This window comes from Scleropages formosus, chromosome 4 (assembly GCF_900964775.1).
Source record: "Scleropages formosus chromosome 4, fSclFor1.1, whole genome shotgun sequence".
Classification (NCBI taxonomy): Eukaryota; Metazoa; Chordata; class Actinopteri; order Osteoglossiformes; family Osteoglossidae; genus Scleropages; species Scleropages formosus.
The window spans coordinates 4,468,554-4,484,023 of NC_041809.1; the positions used below are offsets into that span (position 1 = coordinate 4,468,554).

A 15,470-nucleotide genomic window follows, 5' to 3' on the forward strand; every position below is an offset into this window, starting at 1 on the left:
ACACTGTGGTTAAAATCAGTCTTTTGCTTCAAACAAAAATGAAGCAGTGAAGTTAGCTGTCATTTTTATTCTTTTTTTTAACCTTGTTTTAATGTGTTTATGTATTTAGCAGCATAGCATACGGTTATCTTATTTGTATGAAGAAGAGCGTCTCTTTTCTGTTAAAATTGGAGTGTCAAGCTCAGTTGAAGGTAACGAATCAGTAATGTGGAAGATAAACTGTTATATGACTACATTACAAATACTTCACATATGTCGATTACTTTTCAGACCAGCAGGAAACACAGCAAAATCATCTTCCTGCTGGACGTTTGCTTTTAATTATAATGAGGGTGGAACTGTTACTTTCATTTCAGATAACTAAAAAAATGAAATACAATGAAAGTGAAAACTATAAACTATGGAAGAACTAAGAATTGGCAAATAAACCAGAATAATTGATTTTTTCCCTCACATTCTAGAACACACTAATTTTTTAGTATAATTTGCTTTATAGAGTAACAGTTTACAACTTTGCATTTCCTCCTTTCCACTGAGCTAAGTATAACTTTTCTCAAAACCTTTAATGTAATGAATGTTTAGAGTATAACAATGCTAGTTTGCATCACATACATCTAATGTACCTGCACTGACAAATAGTATATGTTAAATTGTCATATTGGATCATTATATAAGAGGAAAACCCAATTAGTTTCCAGCATTTTCAAATAGGACTGAAAATATTCTATCAAGGCTTGAATAACTGACTTTGTACCTTACTTTAGGAGCTGAGTATTAACCATACATTAAAATGTGACTCACTGTTGACCTCAATGTATTAAGCATGCTTTTCATCAGATCACCTGTCAGAGTTTAACAAATAGAATATACCATTCAATGAGCAAAGACTGTCTGCTTCTGAATGTAGGAAATGTCAAACAGTCAAAATAAAAATGTCAAAACCACACCCAAACCACTTTTAATGTCAGTTAATTTACTCGTACATCCGAGCCACAAAAAGTACAAGCGCAGTACATATTTTTCTTTTTATTTGTGGCTCATTGTCCTCTAATGGCGTGGTTCTCCACGCTCCTCCGTGGAGATCATGGTCCTCCATCCTTGAGTCACTCCAGGGGACACCTGCAGCGGTTCGCAGTCCTTCAACGCCGCTTATTCTGCTCCATCCATGGTCCTCCGTGGAGCTCCAGCCAGGGCTCTGCAGATTCACTGATCTCTCTCCTTCTCCTTGGGCGTCGCCTCTCTGGAGTCCATGAGGCCGAGCAGCACGGCGTCCGCCTCCAGCAGCGTGGTGTCCGTGTTGGAGCCCAGGAAACGGGCGGTGAGCTCCACGTCGAGCAGTCGCAGGCGGACCCGGACTCCTCGCTGGTACCTGTCTCCATCCACGGCGGGCCGCTTGCACACGCAGTGGAACTTTGCGCCGAAGTCAATGTAGAGGTCGTCCTGGACGATGTGGAAGATCTTCCCCACAACCACCTTGTCCTTGGCGGGGCCCATTTGGACCAGAGGAGAGTGTCTCAGCAGAGAGGCGAAGGAGCGGACGACCCGCACGTCGGGGATCTGCCTCCTCCTGCCGCTACCGGCCTCCTCTTCCTCATCATGCCGCTTTTGCTGCTGCTGCAGGTCCGAATGGAGCTCGAAGGCGGCGGCGAAGCCGCTCTTTGGCTTCTCTGCCGTCGCGCCGGCGCTTTCGGTCACCGAAGCATCACCGGCGGTGTTTCGACTATCGGTGCTGTACAGCGGGTGTCGTCCCAACACCGCCCGTCCTCCCGAAAGTCCCGCATACACACCTCTCCTCGCAGAAGACAAAGCGCTCGTGAAAGTCGCCATCTTTGCCTTCACAACAGCAAGGGATTATGGGATATGAAGCAAAATGTCACGCGTTTGAGAATATTACGCAACTCAACCTATAATACAAATAGACTAAACTAAGATTACGTCGATGGAATTTAATGGAATATAGTATTCCAAATTATTACATGAGAAAATACGTTGTATTAAAGTGTTGTTTTTGTTCTTAGCCATAGACGGAAGTGACGAGTTATTTCCGGTAACATCTATTTCCGGGTCAGACGGTTATTTCCGGAAAAGGTAGCTGCGCATCTTCGGAGGAATATGGAGGTGTTTGTATACGACGCGTTTCTTCGGTCGCACAGTTTAAATGTCCCGTTTGACGCCACAGTCAGGGATCTGATACGGGTATTCTCAGGCGAACAGGTAAGTGTGTGTTCGAAGTGATCCGCTTTCCGGACGATTAACAGCTCAATACCGCTATCGTGTCATGACATGATGATCATTTGATTTGATGTGTGACTCGTCTAGACTAGTCCAGATTCACACTTGACAAGTCTAAGTTACTGCGCTCTGCAGTGAGTTACTGTTTCTACTTTTTAATTGAGTGGCTTAAATTAATCAGAGGGATTAAAGAAAGAAAGGCGGCCTTTTAATTCCTAATGATTAATACAGTTGCGGTTGTTCCTGCTGCAGTGCAGTGCAGTGCTGTGTGTTTGTCGAGCCTTTCATCATGACCTGTTCAATGTTCGGTACCTCGTTTTACCGTGTTCACCCGCTCAGGGAGTCCCATCCTCCTGCGACCTGTACGTGAAGACCAACGGCCGCCTGTGTGGACGCGATGATCGGCTGCAGAGAGGAACGTTGTACCGCCTGGAGCCTCGGCTCTGTGGTGGCAAAGGAGGTGGGTGGCGGCTCTAAGTCTTTGACATGATGCTTTACCTTAATATACTGCACTTTTCAGCCCTGGAGGCTCGTTTTACTTATGTCTACAACTGAACGGGGATCCTCTTTCTTTTAAAACTTGATCCGAGTTTGCCAGCATCAACACCGATGTGGGCCTTATCGAAATGAATTACTCATTTAACTGTACAACTGAGGGTTTATAAGGAAGACCAGGGATATCTCATTTAGTAGAGAGTGTGCTGATTTTGCTTTAAAACCTTCTGCGGAAGCTGGTGATGTAATTAAAGCCACCACGTTGATATCTGAAAGTCCCTGGTTCAGACTTCTTTAGTGGAATACATTTTATACGGTGTGTGTATAAATACATTGGCTGTGCAGTTTGTCTTTCAGAACAATCAAGAAAATATTAGTGCATCTTTGAATGGATGTAGCACTTAAGTATAGTAAAGGGCAGCTGGTAGCGTAGTGGTTTGAGGTTCTGTCTTGGAACCCAAAGGTTGTAGGTTAGAATCCTGTCTCCAGCTGTAGGACCCTTGAGCAAGGTACTAACCCTAAAATTGCTCTGGTGAAATTAGACAGCTGTATGAGTGGGTAAGTAATTGCAGGCAGCTTAACATTGTAACTTGTTTTGGAGAAAAGTGTAAATAATGTGTTTCTAATACTGACACTTCTGTTCGATAGGTTTCGGGTCCATGCTCAGAGCTCTCGGGGCTCAAATCGAGAAGACCACAAACCGGGAGGCATGCAGAGACCTGAGCGGAAGACGTCTCCGCGATGTCAACCATGAGAAAGAGTGAGCTTTCTCTACTCTTGCTATGTGGCTTGGGAACATCTGATCACATGTGTTTAGATTTGTAAAATTTGACTGACTGAATGTTTGAGTGAGCCTGTGTTGGTGTCTGCCTGACCATGTAGGATGGCAGACTGGCTGAAGAAACAGGTGGATCGTGAGGCTGAAAGGGAGCAACGGCGCCTGGAGAAACTGCAGCGGAAGCTGGCGGAGCCCAAGCATCTTTTCACTGACACAGACTACGAGCAGCAGTGCCACGAGCTGGCAGAACGCCTGGAGGACTCCGTCCTGAAAGGTACTCAATTACACTCGGAAATTTCTGGGGTTATGCGTCACTCCTGAAATATGAGCAGAGTGCTGTGATGAAGTGGAAAGCAGCAGATCGTGTGGCACTTAATGCTCACTAATGTCTTCATCCTCTGTACGTCATGATGCCCTGGATGGGATGTTGTGTTCTGTGCTCATTCTACGGTCCAGGTTTAATCCAGAGATCAGAGCAGATGCTTTCCGAACTGGGTTTGAAGGTAAATCGGTGCACTAACTGTATGTGTGTAAACTCTTTGTAAAGGTATGCAGGCATCATGCAGCGGAGACATCAAAGCAGATGAAGAACCCAGCAGGAAAAGACCATCAGCAAGTAAAGAGCAGGTCACTAAGAAAAGGAAACTGCTTTGGTATGAGATTTCTACCCATTATATGAATAAAGATTTAAAGGCTGGGAGACTTCTTTAAAGTGCTTAAACATGGTTATTTTCAACTGAAGAATTTGCAAAACTAACAGTTGTGATTTATGTACTTAACTGTAAACGTTCAATGAAAAGCATGAGTTACCAAATGTTATTGGAAGGTAATCACAAGCACAGGAAGCTTGTTCTATAGAAAACAACATTAAGGGAAGAGGGAGGAAATTGCTCTTGTCACCTGTGAAGTCCGTTTTGTTTTCAGGACTGGTTTGGATGAGCTGGAGGACATGTCAAGCTCAGAGGATGACAGCGATGCTAGTGTGGCCTCTGCAGAGGAGGGTCCAGCAGCCCAGAAAACAAGCACCATAGGCCAGAACAAGAAACCAACTGCGAGCAGCACCAGCTCTGGGTCTCTGTCTAACTCCCCCCAGATCACTCAGAAAGAACCAACCAAGGAGGAACCAGAACCTTCTGTCACTACAGAGATCCTCGAGGCACAGTCAGAACCTGACAGTTCAAATGTCGGTACCCAGGAGGAGACTGGCATAAAAGCTGCAACTACAAACCCAGATAGTGCCTGCTCTTCTCAACCTCAGAAAGCACCATTGCAGCCAAGTGTAAGTGTCTATCTACTGCACCACACCTGTAAGATTCAAGTGTTTCCTATCTGAAGGGTTTTAAGTCTGGAAAATGATCCACCGTACAGACAATCCTCAGGCTAAAATCTCATGACTGTCCTGTCAACTTTATATTATTTTTGAGTCCCAAAGTTTGGTCCTAATGTCTGATGACTTACTGTATGATAACATGAGCTGGCCGCATTCCTGCATGGCATATCTCGACTCAGTGTGTATCAATTGTTTTATTTCCAAAAACATTTTATCTACAGAATGTTTAGTTTGATATTTCAAGTTACTTTTTTTAAAATTCCTTTTTTTACAAGGATTAGCAGGTGATGATGTAGAAGTGAAAGTAATTGTGCAGCATGAAAGTATAATTGTAATGCTCAACTGCATAGTGTATTCACCCTCTACAGATGAATGTTTGGATTCAGTAAAAAATAACAAAGCTCCATTTTATGAAATATTCATGCATCTTAGTTATCTTTATGGTTCCTAAAATGCAGTAAAAGGACATTTGCAGTAGTCGACAGTGTTGCTGGAAGGCGAGGACCACCTATATCGCATTTATTTTCAGTGACGTTAGCCAGCAGTATAACCAGGCTGTGCAGATTTAAAGTCAGTCAGTGGTTTGTAACTTCCCCTCTCCACAGCATGACTCCCCCTTGGACCTGGAGGCATTCAACAGCTCAACAGAGCTCGAGGCCCTGGGACTGGAGAAATTGAAGGCTGAGCTCACGAGGCTTGGGATGAAATGCGGGGGCACCCTGCAGGAACGGGCCGCCAGACTGTTCTCCGTCAGAGGACTTTCCAGGGAGGAGATCGATCCCAGCCTCCTAGCCAAGCCCATGAAGGGCAAAAAGAAATAGATCTAAAAACTAAATACAGTTTTTCTTTTTTTAAAAAATAAAGCCCAATAAAGTTCCATTGCAGCATTATTACAGAAAGGGTGTGTTATAACTTAGCTAATGTCTAGGAAATGTAGATCTTTATATGACCCCTCTTTAGTTTTTGGTCGAAGGTGTGTATATTCTTTTCCTATATCTTGCATGCTTTGGTACAGTGACGTCATATGAACATGTGATGTACGCAACTGCCTAAGCCAGTATTGATACATTGTGCTTGAAATTTCTTCTAAAATGTAGTTTTTCTGCAATTCATTAGTAAAAATTTTTTTTACAAGCTGGATTCTGTATTTGTTACCTTGCACTTTAATATCTGCCCACTAAGCGCAGTGATTTGTCTTCTACGTTGAGGTTTTTCATTTTCAAATGTTACAAAGGTAACTGGTAACCGCATCCAGGTAGAGGTGAGTCGCAGGGCCCTACACGAACCGGAGTGCAATAGCCAGCACTTTGGAGTATTCTCCTTCCAACTTGCGCAGGTGTGAAGGCACAGGCACTTTGATCCTCGTCCCCGTCGGGTTTCCGTTGTCCTCTATCAGGACCACGTTGTTGGAGTCGAACCGTGGGGTCATGCGGTCCCCAGGCATTCTGTGTCCAACGATGAGCGCTTTCTTCTTCTGTCCTTTGATGGCCAGCAGGACCTTGTTGCCCACTTTGCCGATGCCTGACTTGTTGTAGACATGGATGACGCGAGGGACGCGGTGATACGGCGTGTTCCCCAGCGAACTGTTGTCAACCACTCTCACCCGGGTCATCTTATAGATGGCAGACGCTGCTGTCGATACACTTCACACAAAAGGAAAATGGGCAACGCTGACAACACGCACAAACTCAACCATAGGATGGGTGGGATCACTTTGGTATTTTAAAAGACCACGTACCTGAATGAGCGATGCTGCGCTGCCGACAGCTGGGTGAGGCCGAACCAGAGTCTTGAAAACAGTGCCATGTTGGCCTCTGCTCTACAGGGAATACAGAATTACTATTAACTAAAAAATTATACATATATAAACACATTCATTCAAGATACAAGACTTTATACCCCATGTGTATTTATCAACGGCTGTACAAAGACCCAGTCAAAAAAACATGAAGCCACAGAGAACATCCAGCGTAGCCAGACATCTTCATGACCTGAGATCAAGAAGTTTAGCTACCTCTTCCAACAAACCCAACTCAACAAATCCACCAAGCCAAACCAACACACTGAACCCCACGAAACTGACAAACCCAAACCAACACCCTAAACTCACCAAACCCACCAGACTAATATGTTATTTAAAAAGCTTACTTATTTTACTGAGCAAGATCAAACTTATTTTTGTCAACCGTGTGGATGCACAAAAAGGCTAAATTCATTTTTGTTCAAATAAATGATAAAAAAAAACGCAGTTACAGTCTCCAGTTACCTTTTATTTGTGTGTGTTGGGAGATGGGGGGGTGGCATTTTGGTTAGCCACAGTGGCCGGTGAGCCAAAAAACGTATGTCAAGCCCTGCTCACGCATATACAGGTGGTCCCCGATTTTCGACGGTTCCACTTTACAATGATGGTGAGCTAACTATAAACATTCAGTCTAAACATGCTTTGAATTTAGATTTTTTTTTCCCAGGCATGCGACATGCAGAGCGATATTCCCTCACGATGCTGGGCAGCGGTAGCGATCCGCATCTCCCAGTTTGTCACACATAGGTGTGCATCAGCTGTATTAAATACATTTTCGACTCATAATGGGTTTCATGAACGGTAATCCCGTCGTAAATCGGGGACCGCCTGTACACTCAGTCACAGACAGACAAACTGAAAATACACTCATCTACGTACGTACACACACACACACACACACACACACACACAGAGTGTGCAGAATAGAATGTGCAGGAGATGAACATCACGAGAGGGTCATTTCGTAAGGCACGCGCATGATGACCTTACAGCCATGCCGCCTATCTTCTACATTTACATTTATTCATTTAGCAGACGCTTTTCTCCAAATCCACGCACATCTCATAGAAAATACAAATCATCATATGTTCATTAATAAAGAGAGAGAAGCCGTGTGATTCTAAATGTTTCTTCCCTCATCATGAACCAATCTCTGTTCATCACACGACGACGAGCAGCTGCGTAAAACTGAGAATATCGACGATTCCTGATCACCTTCCCACTATTTACTTTTTCTTTTTTTTTTTTTTTTTTTTTTTTTTTAGTTTTTAGGTACATAAACAAATATTTAAGTACAACAGGAGTAGCGGCTGTGTGTGTAGTATCTCTCTGAGTCTGGGCATGCCGACTTACGACTACTGCGCCGTTGTATGATGAAGATGTCGAACATTTATTTACACCACATGATGAGCTAGAGATCAGATTTTACGTAAAAGATATGTTTAAAAACATTAAGCACACTATAAAATGCTACATAAACGAAAAGTAAATATTAAGAACTGAATTTACCTTTGATTTCTTTTTTCGAAGATTCCTCGTCAGGATGCCTTTCACGAGCGCCCCATGATGTCAACGGCCTTATGACATCATATAAAAGCGACTAAGCCCAGATTGTTTAGCCCGGTATTTTGATGTAAAAAAAAAGAAACTACATATATCATATATTTTGTAAATTTGGTGACAATGTGTATACTATTTGCCAATATGATATTTCATACATAAACTAAGGTTGGCGACACGTTCGTGAGTTAACGTCATCAAAAAGCGCCAAATGAGTACAACTGGTCAAAAATGCGCCAGAATCACAGTAGCACAGGTTCCCTTCATTCCTACGTTTTAAGAAATGTTCCAGATAATAGTATTAAGGCGTGCAGTTTCGGCTCATATTTTTTCCCTGCAGCACAGAACAGGCCACATTCGGAACATTAATGCCCTCTATTATGTCGTAAAAAAATGAGTCGTACTTCCTGTGTTCGGGGCATCTGGAAATTCAAAATAAAAGCCCTCTCAATTTGCTCCATCCATTGGATGGATGTAGAGAAAAATACCATATTTGACGAATAATAATAGTTTATCTATTACATCCAATTCGTGTAATCGTTTAAGTAACAAGGGCGTTTAAAATAATATTGCGCAACAGTGCACGAGTTTTTAAACGCAAGAAAGAACATGTGTTTTGCACAGACGAGCGCACTTTTTTTCCAGCGCACACCGCGCATCGGTACTTTTATATTCCGATCCGTTTTCTTCATTTATCATTTACTTGTGTTCAGTTTTATTATTCTTTATATCTGATATTCTGTATCACGTCATCTTAGAGCTTTATACCCCGGGAAAGCTGCTGGAATTACTGAAAGACGTCGCGCTTCTCCAGGTTCATTACCGACACCCATTTCCCCGCAGTGCAGAGTTAACAGCGTTTCCCTGGTAATGCATGGTAATGCATGCTATCCCCAGTGTCCTGCCCACCCCACATCGCCCCCCAGGACAGAGCAGTGACGCAGCCCTCTTTCGGGCGGAGAGAGAGAGAGAGAGAGAGAGAGAGAGAGAGAGAGGGCGCCCCCTGCGGACACTCCGCTCCATACCTGGCGCGTTTGGAGACGGGAGAGGCACTGGAGTCTCCGGCGGCCGAACGTGTGTGTGTGTGTCCGTGTGTGTCAGCTGCGGTCTTTGTTTTCCCGGCTCAGCGTGGGACGCAGTTCTGTTCTCCAAAGAGCCACCGGCATCCGTTATTACAGTCGTCACCCTCGTCCTTCTCGTGCTGCCGGACCCCTAATAAAGCCGGGACCGCTGCCTGCGGACTCACTGTGTGCGCGCGGCGCGCTCGCCTCGCTCTCTCTCTCTCGCACCCGACTCCCAGGTAAAATGAACATGCGCTTTTCTGCGCCCTTCGCGAATCAATCGGGCTCGTGGGAAAGACGACGACGTTGTGCGCCTTTTAAATCCAGTCGTGGAAGCAGTAATAATAAGAACTGTAACCCCTGTTTCTCGGGGCATAACTGCGACGAGCCTGTCGCTCCCGTCGGTAAATGAGCTGTTTGTTGTCGGAGGGAACGTGTCCTTTCACGCAACATACGAACAACATATTCCGCGCTGCGCGGCTATGGAAATCAATCATGTCGTTTAAACGTATTTCTGGGCTGGTGAAGTTTAGTTAGCGGTGAAGCAGTCGGTTGAAGCTCTTACTTAATCTACTGCGCGCTTTCGGATAAGAAACGCGCTGCGCCTGTTTTTTTTTTTTTTTTTTTTTTTGCGGTGCCGCATGATAGCAGCGCTGTGCAAAGATAAGAAGAAACACTGACTGAACGAGCGTGGAAAAACGACGGCATAGTGCCGCAAAACCATGCGGTGTAGTGCATCCAGACTGATAAATAGATACAGCATGGTTACACGGTGGAAACATAGTTATACAACGTAGAAGTCGCATAGTGATACAATGAGATACATGATGATAGTAACACAATGATACAGTTCAAACATAGTGATACATCGTGAAAACAGAGTGATCCAGAAAACAAGTAGAAACAATAGCACCAGTGAAAACAATTACAACATGGTATTTAGAGAAAGTAGTGATACAATATGGTAAATGATAATGACACATAGTAACAGTGATACGGTTCAAAAGAATATAGTCGTGTGTGTTTGTGTGAGGGAGATACACAGTGATCCAGAAAACATATTGATAAGTCCAAAGACATGCTGTTCAGGTTCACACATAGTGTGTGAGCGACAGAGAGAGTGTGTTCCACTGATTTATGGATGAGTGACCCATTGTAAGTAGTGTATCTAGCAGTGTAAGTCACCTTGGTCAATAAGGTGTGTGGGCTGATAATACTACATCAGTTCAATGGAAGTTGCTTTGGAGAAAAGTGTCTGCTAAATAAATGTAAATGTAAGTTGAAACAATATAGTACGCAATGGAAACATAGTTCTACGATGTGGTATTTAGAGAAAACATAGTGACACAATAAGATACATAGTGCTGCAACGTGATACAGTTTGAAAACAGTGAGACAATATGAACCAGTTATTCATAAGGATACAACATGATACACAGCGATACAATGTGGTATGTAGTGTAAACAGTGACAAATAGTGACCCAACGTGGTACACAGCGGAAGCATAGTGAAAATACAATCGTGCTCGGTTGTCCGGCAGACAAGACAGTTTATCGACGTGTGGATGACACATGAAATTCCAGTTAGAGGGATCGTGAAACAGCAGTAACTCAATTAGTTTCTGTCTTTATCTCCGCTCCTCCAGTTTACTGTGCTGGTATAAAGCAGGCCTTCTTCACCTTCTTGCGAACAGTACCGCGGTTATTCTCTGCTCCGGGGAAGTGAAGCACTGTGAGGACAGAAGGGCACCAGTGGTACATTTTGCTGTGCCGCACACATCCCGCAACGTCCCGCAATGTCCATCGTCTCCTCTTTGTGCTGTTCTGTTGACCGCTTTATTAATATTAGTTAAGGGCATCGCTGTTTACCTGGGTTGGGTGTAATGACTGAGATGCACTTTGGGGATTTACTTCATTCTGGTGAAGTAATGTTCCTAGCTTCAGATGGGCGCTCAGGTTTCGCCACATTTGAACCGTTTGCTCGGTTCTTTGTTTTCACTGCTGCTCTGTGTTGCTCAGGAAGCCCGTTGGGATGTATCTCGCATACAGCTGGATGGACGGCACACAGTTGTTTCTATAAAGAGCACCCGACCTTAAAATGCTCGATACCGCGGTAGGCCAGGTTTGTTGAGGTATGGGGCAGCCTTCTCCTGTACCAAGGCCTCAGCGCGAGTATGGAAACGCAGCATCGCTTTCGCCGTAAGTGACATCATAACACAATATTAGAGCAGCTCTTGACTCCAGAACTTTCTCCACACGTGTGCAGTGGTCATCATCCATCTGTAGTCTTTGTGGGCGTTGACACGTGGTTTGAGTAGACGACCCAGGGGGCCTTTTTCTATTTGCGTACCTGGTGAGCGAGAGCGGTCAGTGTCTCGGAGATAATCCCCATCACCTGATCGGGTGTAATCCGTACATTTTAATGCGCCACGTTAGTTGTAGCAGAGGACACCGACGCACAGGTAATACTGTGTCAAACTGTACTCCGAATTATACTGCGTTCAAGGGCAGAAATGGCGCGGTCTTTGGTTACAGAAGATCAATTTCAGTGCGTTACCATGGGGCTTAAACCATTGTTTGTGCTTGTAAGATAAATATTTGACATTGTCTTATTTGCATGTTGTTTCTGGTCTATATTTTCTCACAAATGTTTCATATCGTCGTCTCCTTGTGTAGAACAGGTGAAAAGTGGGAAGTTTCTGGTCCAAATGTTTGCTTGAAATGGCTTGTTTTGTACTTTTTTCCCCCCCGTAAAGGAATCGGTTTTTAAATTTAATGCTGGTCCACAAAGGATGCGGTGATGAAATATTGCAGTATTATAGTACGGAGGGAGAGGAAAGTGCCGGAAGGCTCCTTCTGATGGCCCTCGCACCCTTAAGCGGGTTGTGAAAACCCGGTAAGGCGCGCACGTCCCGGTGCGATACTGATTTATCGCAAACCTGTTCCGTTTGCAGGTTTTGCTTTCGACGCCGCCATCGGCCGCACGTGAACTTTCGAACCCTTTTCTTTTATCTGGGAGAATAAGTACGAGTGCGAGTGCTTGTGTGTGAACTGTGTGTGGGAGCCAGTATGCCCAGCGTGGGTGCTTTTCGAAGAAATACTGTGCAGCGAGTGTGTGTGTGTGTGTGTGTGTTCCGAATTGACGAGCTGACGGTTCCCAGCCCTTTGTGACCTTCCTTCGTTGAGGTTCACGTGCATTTTAACGGAAGCCGAGTCCATCAGAAAAGTGTGCGTCCTCCGAAGGATCTTGTACTTGACTTCATCGCTGTGTTTTGAGTGTTTTTTTTTTTTTTCCCCCCCGCTCTCAGATCACAAAACACACACAGCATCACACTGCGAGCCTCTGCTCACCCCATCCTTAGACTTGCGATTTGCAGCCAGCTCAAGGTGCGATTCTGGCGCTCCTTGGTGAGCCTCCGGGGTGGTTCCCACAACATCTGTTTCCTGATTCTTGACATTCGTCTGTTTTGTTTACTCCTCTGGTTGTGTTTAGGTGCAATTCACCGGTGAATTCCATCATCACACCCTTTGTCTGCAGGTGAACTGCAGATTAGAGCCCCATGATTCCCATTTCACCCCCCGTCTGTACATCTGTTATCAATAACTGCTTCTCCAGTGCAGGGTCACGGTGGTCTGGAGCCTATCCTGGGAGCATAGAATGTAGTGCTGGCTACACTCTAGATGAGATATCAGTCTATCTCAGGGCAATCGCACGCTGTCGTTCATTCTGTCTCTCCCTCTCTTGCGCGCACACACACACACACACACACTAAGGGCAAGTAGTCCCCAGTTGACCAGAAGTGTATGTCTTTGGACTGTGGGAGGAAACCAGAGCAAATGTACATGAACACAGGGAAAACATGCAAACTTCACACAGACTGAGTCTGATTGAAACCCACATTCAAACCCATATCCCAAGTGTTGTGTGGATATGGGTTGTCCCACACCGTGTCAGAGCTTCTGCTGTTCTAAAGATCCTTAGATTACTAGGGTAATTTTGGGGACCGGAAAACATTGGCAGTAGAACTCAGTGGAGCTGCACTCTTGCTCTCCCGGACCCTGTTACACCAGCCTGTCAGGGCGTCTACAAAACTCATGACCTCGGTAGGTGGATATTGGTGAGGACCTTTATCCCATGAGGTCGAGGGGTCGCGCTCCCACAACCCTCCGAGCTGCAGAGCGGAGTGGGCCTGAAATACACAGAAAAGTTTATTGACAGGCATGGGGTGGCGGTGTCCAAAAGTCGCCTCTTCCTGAAAGCTCAGCGTTCTTCACGCCGCGTGCCAGTGGTCGGGACCCAGCATCTCCGCGTTTGCTGATCTCTTCCCAAAAAGAGATGCCATCGGTTCCAGGGTGAATTCCTCCAGCAGAAGATATCAGTGCGTTTAGGCTTGTTTGTTTTGTTTGTTTAACTTTTCCTCGAAATTATGATCGTCGTGTCTGATATTCAGCTGCTCCGGTCCAGATTTTAACGGAATGGTTTTTGGTTGAATCCCCCCCCAATCTGCTCAAGTGAAACTTGCTGAGAACGAATCAGAAAGAGGCTGGAAATCCTGGACTGTAACATCTCAGCTATAATAATTGTCACAAGGACCCGATGTCATGAGGGCTCTGCCATCTGCGTAAGATTTTAATTTCACTGTCATAATGTGGCAGCAAGTATTTAACGGTCCTTTGATCGCTGCTGTGCGGGTTGCTCGGCGTTCGAAAGTGTTAACGTTACGTTCTGTCCCATGGAACGTCTGAAATTCACGCACATCAGGAAGCAAGCTGGGAAGGTTAACGTGCAGGTTTCATATTGTTCGCACGCTTTCAAGGTAAACAGAAGTGTGTTTCCCAGCAGGCAGGAAGGCTGTATACACACACACACACATACACACACACACACAGAGTTACGAGACAAACTGCTGTTTCCTTTGGCCCACGTGACACGCGATGAAGTCGCTGCCTGTGGACTGGAGTGTCACGCCTTGGAATCCGGCAGAACGAAGACTCTGTGTTTAGGCCGGGGAGGAGCGTAATAAGAGCGTGTGGAGTCCGGACGAGCGGCGGGCGTCGTACCCGGGGTCAGCTTTACGTGCCCGAGGTGGTTGCTGGATCCGTGTGTGAGGGCTGGGATAACGGGGATCCCCGCAGGCCGGTGTGCGTTTCTCCTCGTCTCCATCGCCTTCCTCCTCGCGGCATCCGGCAAAACCTGCCGTGGATAAGCCGCCTGCCTTCGTCAGTACATTTCTCCCCCTTAATGATAAATCTCTCTGTAACCAGGAGCTCAACTTCTTTTACGTTCTCTCAATAACTGATTTTAGATGTGCGGGACACCTTGTTTTCATCTTTCCTTTTTATGACACCCAAATATGTCACTTGTACTTTTACAGGGATACCACATATACTGGGGGTCTGTATTTTTTATTTTTTTAAATTTTTTTTTTATTTTTTTTTTTTATAGCCGTTAATTCACTTTTGTTGAGGTTTAGAGGGAGTCACGATGCTTGAAAACTCTTCAATAAGAGCAGTAGCTTCTGATATTTGGGAAGAGACGACTGCCGGTGGCCTAATGAGGATGTGTTGGCCGGCGATCAAACTACCCTGTAACTTACTTTCCAACAAGTGGGTGGACGGAAGCTGCGAGACAACGAGAAAGAGGTATGGGGAGGTTGGACAACCCTGTCTACCCCGACGAAACGGAGCGAATCTTGGGGACGAGCCCCATTTCGGCTTAATGCACCTATTGCCGTTCTTCTACAATGTTGATGGCATTACAGAAAAAAGGAGCCAAATTTGAGCTTTCAAAATGAATTTGTTCCACTGAATCAAAGGCTTTATAGAAGTCTAAAAAAAGGTATGTAGCCATCACTATCTGTATATTCATCATAGTAATAAATCTGTATAGTAACCGAATATTATTAGCAACGCGTCGCTTTCTCATTAAGTCGTTCTGTTTCCTCAGTCTTACCGTCTGATGCATTTTTGATCCTTAGTGCAAATATGGAGGCAGATATTACATTACGTTAATTTATTTAGCAGATGCTTTTCTCCAAAGCAACTTCCAATGGACTCTATGTAGTGTTATCAGCCCACACACCTTATCCCAGATATTTTCTAATCATTATTGAGCAGACTAATAGGGCTCCAATTCTCTAAAGAAGGCAAATCTTTCTTAGGTTTAGGGATTAATGTAATTTCTCGGGTCATAGTTGGTGGAAGTGCCCCATT

At 44.9% G+C, this 15,470-nt stretch overlaps 4 protein-coding genes across 5 annotated transcripts in view; 2 read left to right on the top strand and 2 right to left on the bottom strand.

Annotated features, from left to right (window-relative positions):
- Positions 1-71: 71 nt before the first annotated feature.
- Positions 72-1,831, bottom strand: mrps28 (mitochondrial ribosomal protein S28). Its single transcript, XM_018740176.2, has one exon. It carries the CDS (start codon positions 1,825-1,827, stop codon positions 1,204-1,206), a length of 624 nt encoding a protein of 207 aa, XP_018595692.2. The 5' UTR covers positions 1,828-1,831; the 3' UTR covers positions 72-1,203.
- Positions 1,832-2,060: 229 nt separating this feature from the next.
- Positions 2,061-5,984, top strand: sde2 (SDE2 telomere maintenance homolog (S. pombe)). The gene is made up of 7 exons (XM_018739992.2): positions 2,061-2,214; positions 2,572-2,692; positions 3,376-3,487; positions 3,610-3,779; positions 4,053-4,158; positions 4,430-4,784; positions 5,441-5,984. The coding sequence occupies exons 1-7, from the start codon at positions 2,113-2,115 to the stop codon at positions 5,654-5,656; spliced, it is 1,182 nt and encodes a 393-aa protein (XP_018595508.2). The 5' UTR covers positions 2,061-2,112; the 3' UTR covers positions 5,657-5,984.
- A 127-nt stretch (positions 5,985-6,111) lies between these two features.
- On the bottom strand, positions 6,112-8,234 carry mrpl14 (mitochondrial ribosomal protein L14). The gene is made up of 3 exons (XM_018739994.2): positions 8,146-8,234; positions 6,574-6,654; positions 6,112-6,478 (listed from the first exon to the last, which is right to left on the bottom strand). Exons 2-3 carry the CDS (start codon positions 6,639-6,641, stop codon positions 6,112-6,114), a joined length of 435 nt encoding a protein of 144 aa, XP_018595510.1. The 5' UTR covers positions 6,642-6,654; positions 8,146-8,234.
- A 958-nt stretch (positions 8,235-9,192) lies between these two features.
- tmem63ba (transmembrane protein 63Ba) overlaps positions 9,193-15,470 on the top strand; it is a 34,922-nt gene continuing 28,644 nt past the window's right edge. For both annotated transcript variants that reach the window (XM_029251171.1, XM_029251172.1), the window contains exon 1: positions 9,193-9,496. The gene's annotated coding sequence lies outside the window, so the exon portion shown is untranslated. The remainder of the gene's footprint in view (positions 9,497-15,470) is intronic.